At 48.7% G+C, this 15,207-nt stretch overlaps 1 protein-coding gene across 1 annotated transcript in view; it reads right to left on the reverse strand.

The window, feature by feature from the left end:
• Positions 1-558: 558 nt before the first annotated feature.
• Positions 559-15,207, reverse strand: part of CEP63 (centrosomal protein 63kDa) — a 19,491-nt gene continuing 4,842 nt past the window's right edge. The window contains exons 4-14 of the mRNA XM_009077253.1: positions 14,447-14,572; positions 13,561-13,674; positions 10,710-10,943; positions 10,306-10,451; positions 9,466-9,600; positions 8,607-8,721; positions 6,219-6,416; positions 5,688-5,774; positions 3,991-4,184; positions 2,831-3,068; positions 559-717 (exon numbers count right to left, since the gene is read on the reverse strand). Of these exons, the coding sequence (XP_009075501.1) occupies positions 559-717; positions 2,831-3,068; positions 3,991-4,184; positions 5,688-5,774; positions 6,219-6,416; positions 8,607-8,721; positions 9,466-9,600; positions 10,306-10,451; positions 10,710-10,943; positions 13,561-13,674; positions 14,447-14,572 (1,746 nt within the window). The remainder of the gene's footprint in view (positions 718-2,830; positions 3,069-3,990; positions 4,185-5,687; positions 5,775-6,218; positions 6,417-8,606; positions 8,722-9,465; positions 9,601-10,305; positions 10,452-10,709; positions 10,944-13,560; positions 13,675-14,446; positions 14,573-15,207) is intronic.

A 15,207-nucleotide genomic window follows, 5' to 3' on the forward strand; every position in this document is an offset into this window, starting at 1 on the left:
AACACAGGAAATGTTAAGAGATCCCACTAAGGGCAAATTAACTAGAGAAAATACAGGTAGCCTAAAAGAAAGGAATTATACTCCTTGTTCCCTGCAGAACACAGCTATGCTAGGATGGAAGAGGTGTTGATCCAAGTTCCTGATGAAAAGGCAAGATAAGCTACAGGAGATTCACTCAGTGCATTTGCATGAACAAGAAAAGAAGTGTTTGCCATTCTGTTTTATTTCTGTACTTTGACATGTATAAAATATACTTAAAATACTCTACACTAAAATTAGCAAATGGCTAATAGCCTTAGTCAGTGAGTGCAGAAACACACAGTCCTGGGGCAGGTTTCTGGCTGCAGCAACCTAAGGAGTTTGTGGTGTCACAGTCTCCACCAGATCAAACACATGGGAGAAGAGTTCCTTTTCCTCAGCTCTCATCCTGCTGATTCAGCTCCAAGTGGGACACGTGGCCTCTCCCTCAAGCTCTGATGACAACTGGTTTGTAGGCACCTCCCCAGTCACAGTGTGGAACCAGGGAAGGAATCCAGCACTCGAGTTCCACGACAAACATCACTCCTGGTGCTCAAACCGCCTCACTATCTTTGCACTCTGCTTTTTCAGCTCCTCAATGTGAGCATTCAGGCACTCCAGGATGTGCTGAGATCTCACTTCTTCTTCTTCCAGGAACCTTGCAGCTATGGATCCAACAGAAGCTGTAGGCAAGGGGCACTAGAAGGAAACAAAGGGATATCCAGTATTCTGTCACTGAGTTTCGGCCAGAAACAGCCTGATCCACAAAACACAACACTGAACCTGCTCTTAAAGGGCTCATGGGTTGTTTCCATCTTACTGGGCAGACTGAGCACCATCCTATCACAGATCAACAGCCCCACAGCAGCCTCCAGCCAGCAGGGAAAGCCTCCCAAGCCTTTGCCAAAATATCAGCACCTCAGCACACACTCTGCCAGCCTAATACTTCTCTCTGAGCACTGGGGGGTAGAGCAGGTCAAGGGCTTTGTCCTGGCTGCTAGTGCAAATCAAGGTCTACATCCTGCTCCTTGTCTTCATAAAAACCTCAGTGAGTGGCAGCACCTCAGAGTTTGGGTTCCAGGGGAAGGGAAGCACTGCCAGATGGGACCAGCACTGGTGAGATATCTGCTTTCTTTTACATATTTCCTCTTCTTCCCCGAAACACTGGGCTCCTGGTACAATCCCACAGGCCAAACTCCCATCACAGCTCCTGGAACAGCACTTCAGCCCTGCCAGCAATGGTCAATAAACTACTCCAGATTCTTTCCTTTACAGTCAAGAACTATTCCTGCTCCTAACATCACTTACCCACAAGTTATTAACTTACAAAAACAACATTGTAAACTAGGCTTAATGTACAGGCTGATGAAAAGAAGCCTCCTGCACAGGGGCTGGCACATGAACCACAAGGTTACTAAGGGGTTGCTTTCCATTACAGACAAGACTCAGTGTCTTGGCAAGAGAATGTAACTGTTTATTTCCAAATCCTGCAGCCTCGTGGTTTTCAGGTCTTTTATCAACAGCCAGGAACAGAGGCAAACAGAAAAGCCTGCAGATACCAAGCAAATCTCTCCCACCCCACTACTGCCTACTGATGAGAGTTCTCCTCTCCTAATGCCACAGGAACTGATTTAAAGACCCTGGAGCCTGACCACGAGCAGGGGGTCCCAGTCAGCCCCAGGTGGAATATCTCTATTTCCTTAGAAACCTCATTTGTACATCTCAGAACAAGAAGTAGCACATTCTCTTTGACTAAGCATCAAGCCCTAGAGCTTCTCAGACCCTGTGTACTGAAACCTGAAGAGTTTCCATTTAGAACACTGCAGTTCCCTAGGCTCCCAATATTCCTTTCTGGACGTGCCCACAAGCTACTTTACTCTTCAAACAAGGAAGATCTATTCCTTGTAGTAAATCTCATCAAAATCTACAAACCTGACAAGCCTCCACTTATCTGTGCATCAGCCTTAAGAGCCTCTTCTCTGGGCTCCCACAGAATAAAGAATAGCTGTTGTCACTGCTAACAACACACACAGAGGAGAAAATGCTCTGAACATTGCTAGGGGCAACACATCTGGAGCAAGGACCACCACTCAGCATTCTCCCCTCGCTGAACTGCTACAGGAAGAAGTGATTCAGCCCAAGTTTCCTCTATCTTGGGCAAGTGCTCCAGCAACTGAGCGAAGGGAAAAGGACAGAGAAACTGCCAACACTGCTCCCTACTAAAAAGTATGATCAGCAACTGTGAAAAATAGCAGCCTCCCCTTGAGCAGTGAAGCATGGACTCTAGGCTCTGCCATCAGCTAGCATAAGCAGCTTTAGGTTCAGTGTGCTGACTGCTGCAGCCCCATCCAGAGGGGTCAGGCTCACCCTGATCACTACAGATGGGCAGCACCAGCTTCCACACTCACCCAGAGACTGTGTACAACACTGAAATACTCAGCACTCTGCATCCACTCTGAGCCTCTACTACAAGGCCAAGCCAAAAGCTGAAGCAGAACTCTGAGGTGGCATAAACAGGTCATGGTACACACTGAGGTACAGCACCAGCATGGAGAGAACCATGAGCTCCTGGCATTAGCTTAGCAGTCATACCAAATACAAAGCCCTTCCCCAGGGAAGAACCACCACATGGATCCCAGGGGCCAAGTATGAACCATCCATCAGTGGTTTTCCCTCCCTATTCAACATTTGCAAAGTCACACACACCATGCAGCCAGACCAGGCACCCAGAAATCTGGATCCTCTAGCCAGGTGAGAACCCAGCTCTATTTTCAGCTGCTGAATAGCACCCAGCTCCTATACAACTGCTTACCAAGGGCACAGATTCTCTCTGATGACTCGAGACAGGCTGCTTAGATGCTTCATCTGCAGAATCTTTGTTTTCATCCCCCACATGGTGCAAAGACTCTGCTCCCAGCAAGGCAGGTGACTCCTTGCAGTTCTTCCTGCTGGTCTGGGAGGGTGGTTCACCTGTCTCAGGGCTCACAGCTCCTCTTTCAGCAGTCCCATATCCCTCTGCTTGTTCAGGCTGCTGTGCTTCCTGAGCTGTCCTGGAAGGCAGATTTGAGCACAGAACTGAGTTTGCCTCTTAGAAGTTGAACTCCAGGAGAAACTTGCAGGGAGATAACAATTAACAGAGATGTTACTAACAGCCCTGCAATCCAAACTGGCTCATTTCCATAGGACTTCCAGATGCACATCCAGTCCCTAGGGAATTCTCTCTCTCTCTCTCTTCTGCTGCTGTAGATAGGCAAAATCTACAGCCTGCACATCCTAGAAGTGGATGGGGGAAGGAAGGAGCACAACCACCCAGGCCACATCTAACCCCCACACTGAGAGCAGCACAGACTCCATCAGAGGGAGAGACAAAGGCAGGCAAGAGACAGACCAACTCTGCTGGGTCTGCAGAACACAAACCAGCTGGGACTCAAAGCTACTGCACTGCTTAAAGCACAGAGTCCCCAGCAGTCCTCGTGCTCTCCCAGACACACCATGTGCTGCAGAGAGATGCTGCACAGACTGCACATCATGACACCCACACGTCCCCACAGACAGCACATCATGACACCCACACGTCCCCACACCTCTGGCTCTGCTTCACCCTCAAACAGCAACCTCGGGGCCCTGCCACACTCACCTGTACTGCACATCCCTGGTGACTGCACATCACCCACACGTCCCCACAGACAGCACATCATGACACCCACACGTCCCCACACCTCTGGCTCTGCTTCACCCTCAAACAGCAACCTCGGGGCCCTGCCACACTCACCTGTACTGCACATCCCTGGTCTCAGGCTCTCCACCTTGCCCCTGCTGAGCAGTGCCCTTAGGCTCATCCAGGCAGACCTGCAGTTTCGCCCTGGTCTCTGCGAGATCCTTCCGGACAGCACATCATGACACCCACACGTCCCCACACCTCTGGCTCTGCTTCACCCTCAAACAGCAACCTCGGGGCCCTGCCACACTCACCTGTACTGCACATCCCTGGTCTCAGGCTCTCCACCTTGCCCCTGCTGAGCAGTGCCCTTAGGCTCATCCAGGCAGACCTGCAGTTTCGCCCTGGTCTCTGCGAGATCCTTCCGCAGCTGCTGGTTCTCAGACCTCAACTTCCTCAGCTCAACAGCGTAGTCTTCAGCGAGTGGTCTCAGGGTGACATCTGCTCCCTGACAGACAGAGAGGGGCTAAAGTAAAAGGTTCTGGTTTGCAACACACCACAGTCACATCCAGAGCAAAATCCAGCAAGAGATTCCTTAAGGCATATGCTCTAATCTCGACTTAGCCTGGAAAACTCTCAGGGCTTTCCTAAGAGCAAATCAATTACAGATGCCTTCCTGGGTCTGCATCCAGACAAGCTGTGCTGATCCACCTGGGGAAGGAGTCTCTCACCACTGAGTGTTTTTGAAAACAGGAAGACACAGAGCAAGAACAGTTCAGATGTACCTGCCTCTGGCCTTTCTCTCTGAAACTCTGAACAACTGGCTTCTGCCCATCTCCTCCTTCCTAGGCCAGGTGGACGTCCTCCACTAGTTCTACTTCTGTGACATTCTTTTTTGCCAGTTCTATTACATTTAGATGCCTAATTCATTCACATCACTGCTGTACCTAAAGCCTTTCCAAATGTGCCTCAGGACCATCTGGCCAGGACCAGCAGCTCCTGTGCCATGGGGCTGTGGGGCTTTCTTCTTTTTTCAACAGATTTCTTGCTTTGCACTCTGCTACCAAGATTTTGGGAAGTTAGGCAAGCAAAATCCACCAGGCAGTTGTCAAGCAGAAACTAATGGGCCTTAGGTCATTTCAGTTTCAAATCAGCCCTCGGGAAAACTCTGGTTTTTCTCTGTCTCACCAGCCACAAGCATATGTTCAACACTTTCCCAGGAACGTGGCACATTTGACAATCACCCTAAACTAAGAGCTGAGTATTTTCTTCCCACAGATCTGACAGGATAAAAGCTCTGATACATTCCCATTAGGTTGTCAGCTGTCTGAATCCAGCCCTTGCCCCCTGGGAAGCATCCATTCTGCTTTAGGTGAGTCAGAACTCGCAAACTAGCCACTTCTTCCTTCACACAGGCACTAAAATGAAGCAACTCCAAGGTATTATTCCTGCCAAGGCTGCACCTCTTCCATGCAGGTTCTCCTTTTCCCCACTGGCTGAGGGGGCCTCATCAAACCTCAGAGTGTCACAGCAGCTGGAGCCCAAACCAAGGATTCCTGGCATGCTGTCCCAAGGCATCCAGCCCATATTCCCAGACTGCAACCTGCCCCTAGAGTGTGAGGGATAGCTCTGCTGAATGGCTCCTCAGCCGGGGAGAACATGCTCTCACCTCAAACACTGCAAGGACCAGAGCAGTTACAGCCCTGGGACAGGTCAAAGGGATGTCACAGAATCAGAGGTTTGAGGTAAACTGGCATAAAATGGAGATGGAACAAATGTAGTAAAACATATGAGCCCACAGGGAGTAGCCTGAGGTGACTGCTCTGTTCCTGCAGCTCTCCTCACCTCTCTCTGACAGAACAAATGCTCAGTATTTCCTCACACACTGCCCCTTTTGCTTGGGTTTTAGGTTCACTGAACTCTACCATGCATTTTGAGAGGCCTGGGCAAAGCCTCTGACTGTTCCCAGGCAGGAAGACAAGGCTTTCCACCTCCGGGCCCTGACCCATACCTCCAGCACACCACTCTCTGCTTTCTCCAGCATCTCGGAGAGGCGACAGTTTTCCTGCTTGAGGGTTTCCAGCTGGACCAGAATGACCTGAGGAGACAAAGGCAAACAACAAGCTCAGAAAAAGAACACAGCACATGCCCACAACACCCTCCAAATACTTTCCACCCTCAAATTCAAGCACAGATTAAAGTCTGGGCCATTAGTTCTGCAGGGACCCTATAGAGAAGGCCATAAAAATAACCATGCACAGTCATTTACTTGAGTTTTCAAAGATGTCATCATTCAGGACTAGCTAGAATGAGTGATCCCAAAGAATTCTGTGGGACTGTCAGTTACTGCTTTGAAAAAGAAGCAGCAAGACAGATTCAGTGAGCACCATAATTGGAAGATTTCATCAGAAGGGTTTAAAGTCTAAAGTGTTCAAAGGCTAAAGAGAGAAGGAAACTATTAACATAGCTAAAAAGCAGGATGGTATTCCCAGCCTTCAGATCCCTTAAATAGACAGCATAAGAGTCTTCTGCCTTTTTTTACCCTGTGCTCTGCAGCTTTCCTCTCTGCTCTTTCAATCTCTGCCCTCAGCCGCTGCTCCAGGTCAGACGTGGAGCCACTTGCCGTGGCAATGGTGATGTCCCGTTGGTGCAGCTCCTGTGTCAGCCTGGAGATCTCCCTTCTCATCCCTTCCAGCTCACTGCTGTGCCTCAGTTCAGCATGAGAGAGCTGCTCCTTCAGCTGCAGCAAGATATGCACACACCACCCACAAGCTTTCAAAAGATGTTTCAGAAAAGAAAAAGCAGAAGCATTACATGTGAAATCTCAGTCCTGGAGAACAAAAAGCTCTAGGTAACAAGCCCAAGGCTTGTCATTCCTAACTGAAAGCCACCTCATCCCAATCCCTTCCCACACCATAAACTGCCAGCTGGGACAGGACAGAAGTTACATGCTGTGAAGTACTTGAGAAGACCCATAACTGCTCAAAGCAGTGTCTCTTCAGCTCAGCACTGTGCCTTGGTGGCCAGACCAGAGAGCCAAAGGTTCAGCACCACCAGGCAAGCACAGTAACACTTGGACAATGCACCCCTGCAATTCACACTCTGCTTCCTGAGGTATTTAAAGATACCATTTAAAGATGGGGACTTTAAATAGCTCTAGCCATATTTTTCTTCCAGGAATTAATTTGTCCTAAGTCTTTTGAATGGATATTAGCTCATAGCAACTGATGCTACCCATGGCAAACTTCCACCAGGCAGCTCCACACAGGGTAAAAATACACCTCTTTGTTTTCATAACTCCCTGTGATGACCACTAGTCCCTGCATTATGAGACAATCATCATTCCCTATTTACTTTTCACATGACAGGCATGATTTTATTTTTAGTCTATTCAATCTCATTTATCTCTTTTCCAGTTTGGTAAGTCCAATTCCATTCAGCTGTTCCCTGTGCAAAAACCACTCCATCCTTTCGGTCATCTTTTTCCATACCTTATCTTGGTTCAGTCGATCCTTTCTGAGGTGGCAGACCTGCACTGCATGCACTGTTCTGGCAGGCACACTGTATATTTATTCAGTGACACAACAGAACAACAGCAGCATAATTTCTCCCCCAGCATTCCATTCCATTAGTCAGAAATATTAACCACCCAAACATCCAGGATTTTTCTGAGAATTACAAGCATTTTAGAAAATTGAACCAGATGATCTCTGCCTAGCCATGTAAATACTGTACACAGGGTGATTTATCTCTGTGTCACCTCAATGCCTCCCAAGTATATAAAACAGAAACAGCCACCATAAATCTCCCTCTCCACCCCAGCAGCCCATGAGAGATTCATTTACTGTGTGGCTGTGTAAATGTGTAACCAAGCACACATCTCTGGCAAGATCTGCACCTCTGTACATCCAGAGTAAAGGATGAAGGATTTCCACAGGACTGAGGTTTTTTCAATCAAGTTCAATGAGGTTTCTCCTCTACCAGGCTGCCGTGAAAGCTCTCACAGCAGCTGATCCAGACCATTATTAAAAGCCAAGCCACATGGAGGCCTTGCCCCACTTGGGTGCCAGAGCACTGGGGGGGTGAGGCCCTCGTGGCAGATGAGCTGCTCCATTCCTTCCAGCCCTTGGCTTCATGTCTAGGTATCGAGCCTGAAACAAACTCCCTCACTCACACACAGACCAGAACACATTTCACAGAATCAGCCAGGTTGGAAGATATCTCAAAGATCATCGGGTCCAACCCTACCGTGGTTACTAGACCATGGCACTAAGTGCCACATCCAGTCTCAGCTTGAAAACTTCCAGGGATGGTGAATCCACCACCTCCCTGGGCAGCACATTCCAATGCCTGATCACTCTCTCTGTAAAAAATCTCTTCCTAATATCCAACCTAACCCTCCCCTGGCAGAGCTTGAGTCTGTGCCCTCTTGTCCTGCTGCTGGTTGCCTGGGAGAAGAGACCAACCCCCACCTGACTCCAACCTCCTGTCAGGGAGTTGCAGAGGGTGATAAGGTCTCCCCTGAGCCTCCTCTTCTCCAGGCTAAACAAGCCTTGAAGCCTGTGATATGACACATTACAGCAAGACCCATTCCCTCTCAGGTCTTCAGCCTGTATCAGGCTTAACCTCAGGATTCCAGACCTTCATTTCACTGCACATTTGCCCCTCCAGCACTAACTTGGGTGTCTGGACAGTACACAAGAGTACTGTGGGATGTAGGGGTAGGCCCAGGATATGTTCACAAAGCCAAGCTCAGACACCTGCAAACATATCCTCTCAACTGTGTCGGGTATGCTCCTCACCTCCAGCATATCCCTGTCTCCACAGCACCCTGGTCCCACTGGAGCTGTGCTGCTGAGGCTCATGACACACATGGGAATGGCTGAATCCTCCAGTGCCTTCCCAGTCCCAGGGAACAAAGCCACGTTACCTTTAAAATCTGCGCCTTTGTCTCCGACTGGTGTCCTTGGGTGGACTGCAGCTCTCTGACACTCTCATCCAGCTCCTCGCTCAGCTGTACACACCTGGCATTTGAAGACACCAGGCTGGTGCCAGATGTGGAAGTTAGATTAGAATACTCCAAGGAGAAGGACATGGCCAGAGCAACTTGGACCTTACAAGCAGTCTCCTACGTCGGTCTAACAGGAACTGGACTCTCAACCCCGAAGTTCCTTACCAATCCCTTGGGTTTGTCCAAAGTCTTTTCAAAAGAGATCAGGCAGCTGATCTAACAGAGAAAAGCTGATTCTTGTTTGTTTCTTTACCATACTAAGATTACAAACTTCCCATCCAACATGAGCCTGAAACCCACAAGCTCAAGAGAGGAATCACAAAATGGTTTGGGTTGGAAGGGACTTTAAAGCTCATCTCAATCCAACCCCCTAGACCAGGTTGCTCTAAGGCCCATCCAACCTGGTCTTGAACACCTCCAGGGATGGGGACTCCACAGGTTCTTTAGGAAAACTTGTTTATAACTCTCATTTATTGGAAGCAATCGATCTGGTCCTTACCAGCTGCCTAACAAAGACTCCTTACCCTGCTACTGGGAAAATGCTAAGCCTAAGCAAGATGAAACACTGTGCACACTCACAGTGTGCAGTGAAAAGCAGCCAAGCAATTAGCAAGATACTGCAAAAACTGAAGAGCACTTGATCTCTTTAGCCCTTTGATACTTAAAACAAGCCTACAATAATCAGTGGGGCTGGTTAACCTGATGGAAACAATCTATTAGGTGTTGTGTTATGATCCAAGATGAACTGCACTCCCAGGGGGAGCAAGCAGTGGACTACCTGTTCTCCAGACGAGTCACCTCTGCCTGCAAGCGCTGTTCCTTCCTCTGGGCAACATCCAGCTCCAGCAATATGTGCTCCAGCTCCAGCCCTGGAGAACAGAACTGCTTCCCTTGCAAGCGTTCCTCCATGGCCCTGCGCAGAAACATCATGTCTGAGTTCACTAATACAGGGAACATAACCACTGTTTTCTTGGAACTCTCTGAAAAACACAGAGAAACCAAGAGCAGGTGACCCCTGTGTGCAGTGTGAATAAGCAAACAGCAGCTGGATGACAGCCCCAGCTGGAGTTCAGGCTGATTGGAAAAAGACTACATTTGAGCCTGATGTTGGCCTCCCTGCAAGAGACAGTCTGGCTGGTGACACACACCCAAACCTTCTGACACAGCCACCAGAACCCAACAGCTTCTGTACACTGCCAGAAGGGGAAAGCCAAGATGATTTTGTCCCATATGTAGTTACCTCACTAAGCCCCAACCTGACATCATGAAATCAGTGAGAACTTTCAGCTATATTAATAAGCATGTTATCAAACCCTGAAAAGCCTCCAGCCCTTGACTGGAAGTGCTTGGGGGAAACCTCTAAAGCCCTGTGCTGCCTCCAGAAACTCAGCTGAGGAGAAAGCTGATTCCTTCCACACCCTTCACTGAGCACCAGCTGATTTCCAGAGCACTGCAGTTTGGCAAAGGCTGCAAGGCAGCACAGCACTTGTGAGAAACTGCAGTGCAGTTAGATATAAGTAACATGGATCCACCTGTGTGAGAATGCTGCTACTGCCCTCAGCGGGACACCCTGGAATGCTAATCTGGATTCAAGAGCCCAGTGAGGCATAGGTGCTACCTGATGAAGAGTTCTTTTGTGTGAAGAGTTTCAGTCATTCTGTTCAGCTCCTTCTGTAACTGTTCCTGGTGCAGCTTGGAGCTGTCAATGAAATCTTCTTGAGACTGCAAGGTGGCTCTCAGTTCCATCTTCTCATCCTGCAGCACCTGCACGGGAGGGAGAAGGAATGACTGTTGCAAGATGGACCAAACCAGTTTGTTGTAACGTGATGAGAGGTTGATCAGGTTTTTTAGGACCCTTGGAAACACTACAGAGCAGCACATGAGTACAAAGCCAGCTTTGAGCCCAGCCAGGAACTTTACAAAGGCTCTGGAAAGAGGCAGGAACTCTGGGATGAAGAGTCTTCCTGCTACTTCTCACCAGCACTGCTTTAGGTTCAGTTTCCTAACAGTTCCTCCACTGACCTCTAACTTCTTCTTGGACTGCCTTAATTCTTCTTCAACCCTCTGCTGATCTTCCAGGATGATCCGTTTGCTCTCGGTCAGGTCATCCACTCTCATGCTGAGCCTCTCCACCTCGCGCTCGCGGGCGCAGATGGTGTCGTTGGCCCTCTCCAGCTTGCTGGTTAAGTGCTGGATTTCCGAGCGGCTGGCCAGCTCCACCGAGTCCAGGATCTGCTTCCGATTGGCCAGCTGGCTCTGCCAACAGCAATTCCTTCGCGTTAGAGCTCAATTACACAAAACAACAGAAGTTCTATCAAAACTACAATTAAAACCGCCAGTGATTTCTTTGTGTAACGAGCCACGTCCTCCAAGTACGCAACACAAGGACAAGAGGGACAAGAGGGCACAGACTCAAGCTCTGCCAGTGGAGGGTTCGGTTGGATATTAGGAAGAGATTTTTTACAGAGAGTGATCAGGCATTGGAATGTGCTGCCCAGGGAGGTGGTGGATTCACCATCCCTGGAGGTTTTCAAGATGAGACTGGATGTGGTACTTATTGCCATGGTCCAGTAACCATGGTAGGGTTGGACTTGATGATCTTGGAAGTCTTTTCCAACCTGGCTGATTCTATGATTCTATGAACACTTCCTTCCAGGGAAGCAGGGAGAGTGTTGCTGCAGGGTTACAGGATAGGCAAAGCTTCTGAAGGCAAATAATAAACATATATCCATAAAAAAGCGAGGCCTGTCTGATTCCAAAGGGAATCTGGGAAACAAGGATCTCAAACCACTCCAGCTGTCTGAGTATGAACTGTCTAAGAACAAAGCCACCTGCTACTTTCCACTCATAAACCCAAGGCTGGACCAGGACAAAGGGCTGCAGGTAAGGAGTTTTGTAGATACCATGCACAAGTCAGAGATTACCCAACTGTTAATTCCACACCAGGACAGAAAACAGCTCTGGGTGCACAATTGAAAAACAACCCACAACCACCAAACAGCCCAAAACAGGGTCTAACAGCCAATTTGCTTTGCTCCCTGCAGTAAATACCTGGTTCCAGCAGCTTGTGGGAACACTCACTTTGAATGTTTCATTGTTTTAATGGCAGACAAAAAAAGTTCCAAGGAGCATATGACTAGCAGACAATACATGCTCTATTATTTATAGGCACAATACTTTATTTCACAGCATTTCTTTCCACACAGCTAGCTGGTAGAATTTAACGAGCCACTCTCATATGAGCTTCCAAGAACATTCACTTTAGATATTCCCTTTCTGCAAAGAACCTTTGAATTTGTAAAGGCTGAAACAAAATATTTGAGTAGTCTTATACTCCCAATTTCTAAGAGCAGCAATTTCTGCCAGCTTCAGAATCACCACATGCTTTGATTTATTTATTGCCTGACATATAATGTGCCTCAGAACTGAGAAAACTATAGGAACTGTGCATTTGCAAAACTACAGCATAATTTTGATTACAGCCTTTTCTTATTACTTGAAGAGTCGTGACAAAAAAGGTAATCAGGAGGGGCAAGAGTAAAGAACAGCCTCTCCTCACCCCAGAAACCAGAGTACCAGACTGCCTGAATATTTATCTCTGCATTAAGAACACATTTAAGCTATCTCTTCTTTCCAGCCACAGAACTTGCAGGCCAGCACAGAATTCCAGGTTTCACCTGCTGACTTGAAAGGCTGCAGGTGTTCCACGAGGTGCTCAGCACTGGGGAAGAGTGTCAGGCTTCCCTAACCTGCTCTGCACGGTGTGAGGATGAAAGCAGGGAGACGGGAAGTGCTCCGTGGTCATGGACTTGGCTTGACCTTGTGCCAGAGAGAAAACCAAGTGCACAAAACATGCAGAAACATCAAAGGCGAAACTTGAGCACTTCCATGCTGGGCTTTTCAAAGCAACTGAGAGTTCAGGCAGCCTGTTCACAGGACCTGCACACCTGAGCCACCTCCCCAAATCCCTGTGTTCCTGCTGCACACCAGAAGAGTTCCTGCTCATCCCAGCGTCCCACCCTGCGCTCCAAGGACACAGCTGCTCCCAGACAATTGAGCCATCAGCCACACAAAGACAGCAGAGCAGCCAAACCTTCTGCTCAAGGACTCTCTCTGCATTTGTAGATGTACTGGTGTCAGCCTCTCACAAAGCCCCTGTCAGAGCCAGCTTCAACCCTGTCATCACAGGCTCCCTCCTCGCAGGAGCTTCCACTCAAGAGCAGCTCAGGAGCCCATTAAGTGCAAAGGCCCCAGCAAGAGCTTCTTATCAGTGTCTGCTGTGATTGTGTCAGTGTGACTTCACAGCTGTGCTCTAGGTCAATTCATCCTGTTCTGCTGCAGCACCACTAACTCAGGGAGCTTTGCAGAACAGCAGCCCCACTCCTCCCTGCCTCAAGAGACCTTACAGAAACAAGGGGGGCTGAAAACTGCTGTCACTCCAGTACTTTGTGGAAGTCTCTCTTGTAGGGGAAGACTATTTTCCAAGAGCACCTTCTGAGCTGGACCCATAAGGTACGTATTTAGCTGCTGGCAGGTACGCAGCTTGCAACTAGACAACATGATCTAACAGCTATTTTAAAGTGTCATATGCTGTGGTCTCTGCCTCCCAGGGAAAGCTGCATCCTACTGTCTCCTCTGCTAACCAGAGTGGTGGCACAGAGAGCTGCACAAGGTTTGCCTAATCTCTGCTGACAGACTCCAGATCTTTTTTCCATGCAGCACTCATACAAGTAAACCTTATTCCACTGGGATGTCAGAAGTCACTTCAACGGCAAAGCTGAACTGGATGGAAAGACTTCATCAGCCTTTCCCTCTTCCCCCCTCCCTCCCTCCCACAAACAAGACACAGACTCCCAGCACATGCTAACTGTACCTGAACGAGCTCAGAATGCTCGGCCAGAGCCTTGCGCTGTGCCTCCAGCGATGCCACCTGCTGCTGGTACCGCAGGCGCTGCTTCTCCCAGTCAAGGGACCTCTGACGGAACTCCTGCAAGGAGCAGTACATCCCCTTCCACTTCTCATCCACGTCTGCTCTCTCCCCACCACACACCTTTCCCCACAGCAGGGAAACTCACCTGATGCAGCAGCTCAGCAGTGCAGAGCCCTCACTCATTGTGCTCTGCTCCCCAGCCAAAGCCTCAGTGGCAGTTACTGCTGTTTACAAATGATAAGTGCCAACAGATTGGTGGCTAGTTTCATGGATTTGCTGTCAGGGGTTTAACAGTTCAGACTGACTGTTGAGATCACTAGGATGGCAAGAACGGACTACAGAACTAGAATGCTAATCTCTGCCCCAGAAACTGGCACCACGTCACGTGGGGAGGTGTGTGTCTTAGCCATGTCTTCAGGAGGAGAAGACTGAGTGGGGTTGAGCTCATCAGAGCAAAAAGATTAAAAGATGACACAGGGTTGAGAAGAAGCTTGACAGGTAGCTCCCTCCTCCTCCTCCTCAAAGAAGTGAGAATACAACCTCCTCACACTGGAATTCATTCCATTCACTTAATTACCCTTCCAGCACCTTTTTCCTTTTATTTAGTCTAAGAGTAAGAACAGCACCAAGGTTTATCCTGTGTACTCAGAGGGAACTGCCTTTATTACACAAGCAGTTGAGAAGAACTATACCCAGAGAGAGGATGGACAGCACTTCTTAAGCAGGATTCATTGCCCACTTCCTAGTGGACTATCCAGTCACTGGTGCAGCCCAGTAAGTCAGTAAATACATACAAATTCTGGTTAGCACTTGGTTTTTCACTACACACCTCCAGCTTCCTGGTCAGATGACTCAATTCAAAATCCTCCTCCTCTGATCCCTTGTTAACTTCTCCTCTGCTTCCCCTTGTTTTTTTCTTCTGCAGCTTCTCATAGCTCCTCCTCAGCTGGGATAACTGGGGGATGCAGTGAAAGAGACAGCTTTGCTCGAGCCCCCCAGGCAAGAATGGCACAGCCCTTTGAGAGAAGGCACAGAACAGTTCCCACAAACAATCCCCTTCATCAAGGCCACACAGCTTGCAAGGGAAGGCTTCCATTTGGATAATGAGCCTATTATACCAACAGCATTGCAAAACACAGCAGCAGGAGAGCAGCAAGATGCCACTGAAGTCGTGACATCAGCAGTTTTACCAAAACCTCTGTCTCACCAGCAGTATTGGTAAGATGGAGATACATGTAGCTGCCAATGCAGCAGGAGCACATATCCCTCTCTCTACAGGTGGCTCTCAGCCACAGCAGCACCTATGGCTGATCTCCTCACACAGAGGAGCACACCCACCACGCCACACACAGCCACAGATTATCCCTGTGGGGTTAAAACACACTTGTGCAGCTCAGGTGAGAACTGGAACTCTTCCGCTTAGTGGGAGAAGGGAGGTTTAAGAATTGCCATTACCCATAATATCAACACCACTTCATCTGTCATTTTCTGCTTAGATACACTGTGTATTTCACAATGAGTGGAGAATGCCAACAGAAAATATCACTCCCACGCCTGCTGCTAGCATGCTGAAGTCGTATCAGAAGCAGG

Source organism: Acanthisitta chloris, unplaced genomic scaffold (genome assembly GCF_000695815.1).
Source record: "Acanthisitta chloris isolate BGI_N310 unplaced genomic scaffold, ASM69581v1 scaffold37496, whole genome shotgun sequence".
Lineage (NCBI taxonomy): Eukaryota > Metazoa > Chordata > Aves > Passeriformes > Acanthisittidae > Acanthisitta > Acanthisitta chloris.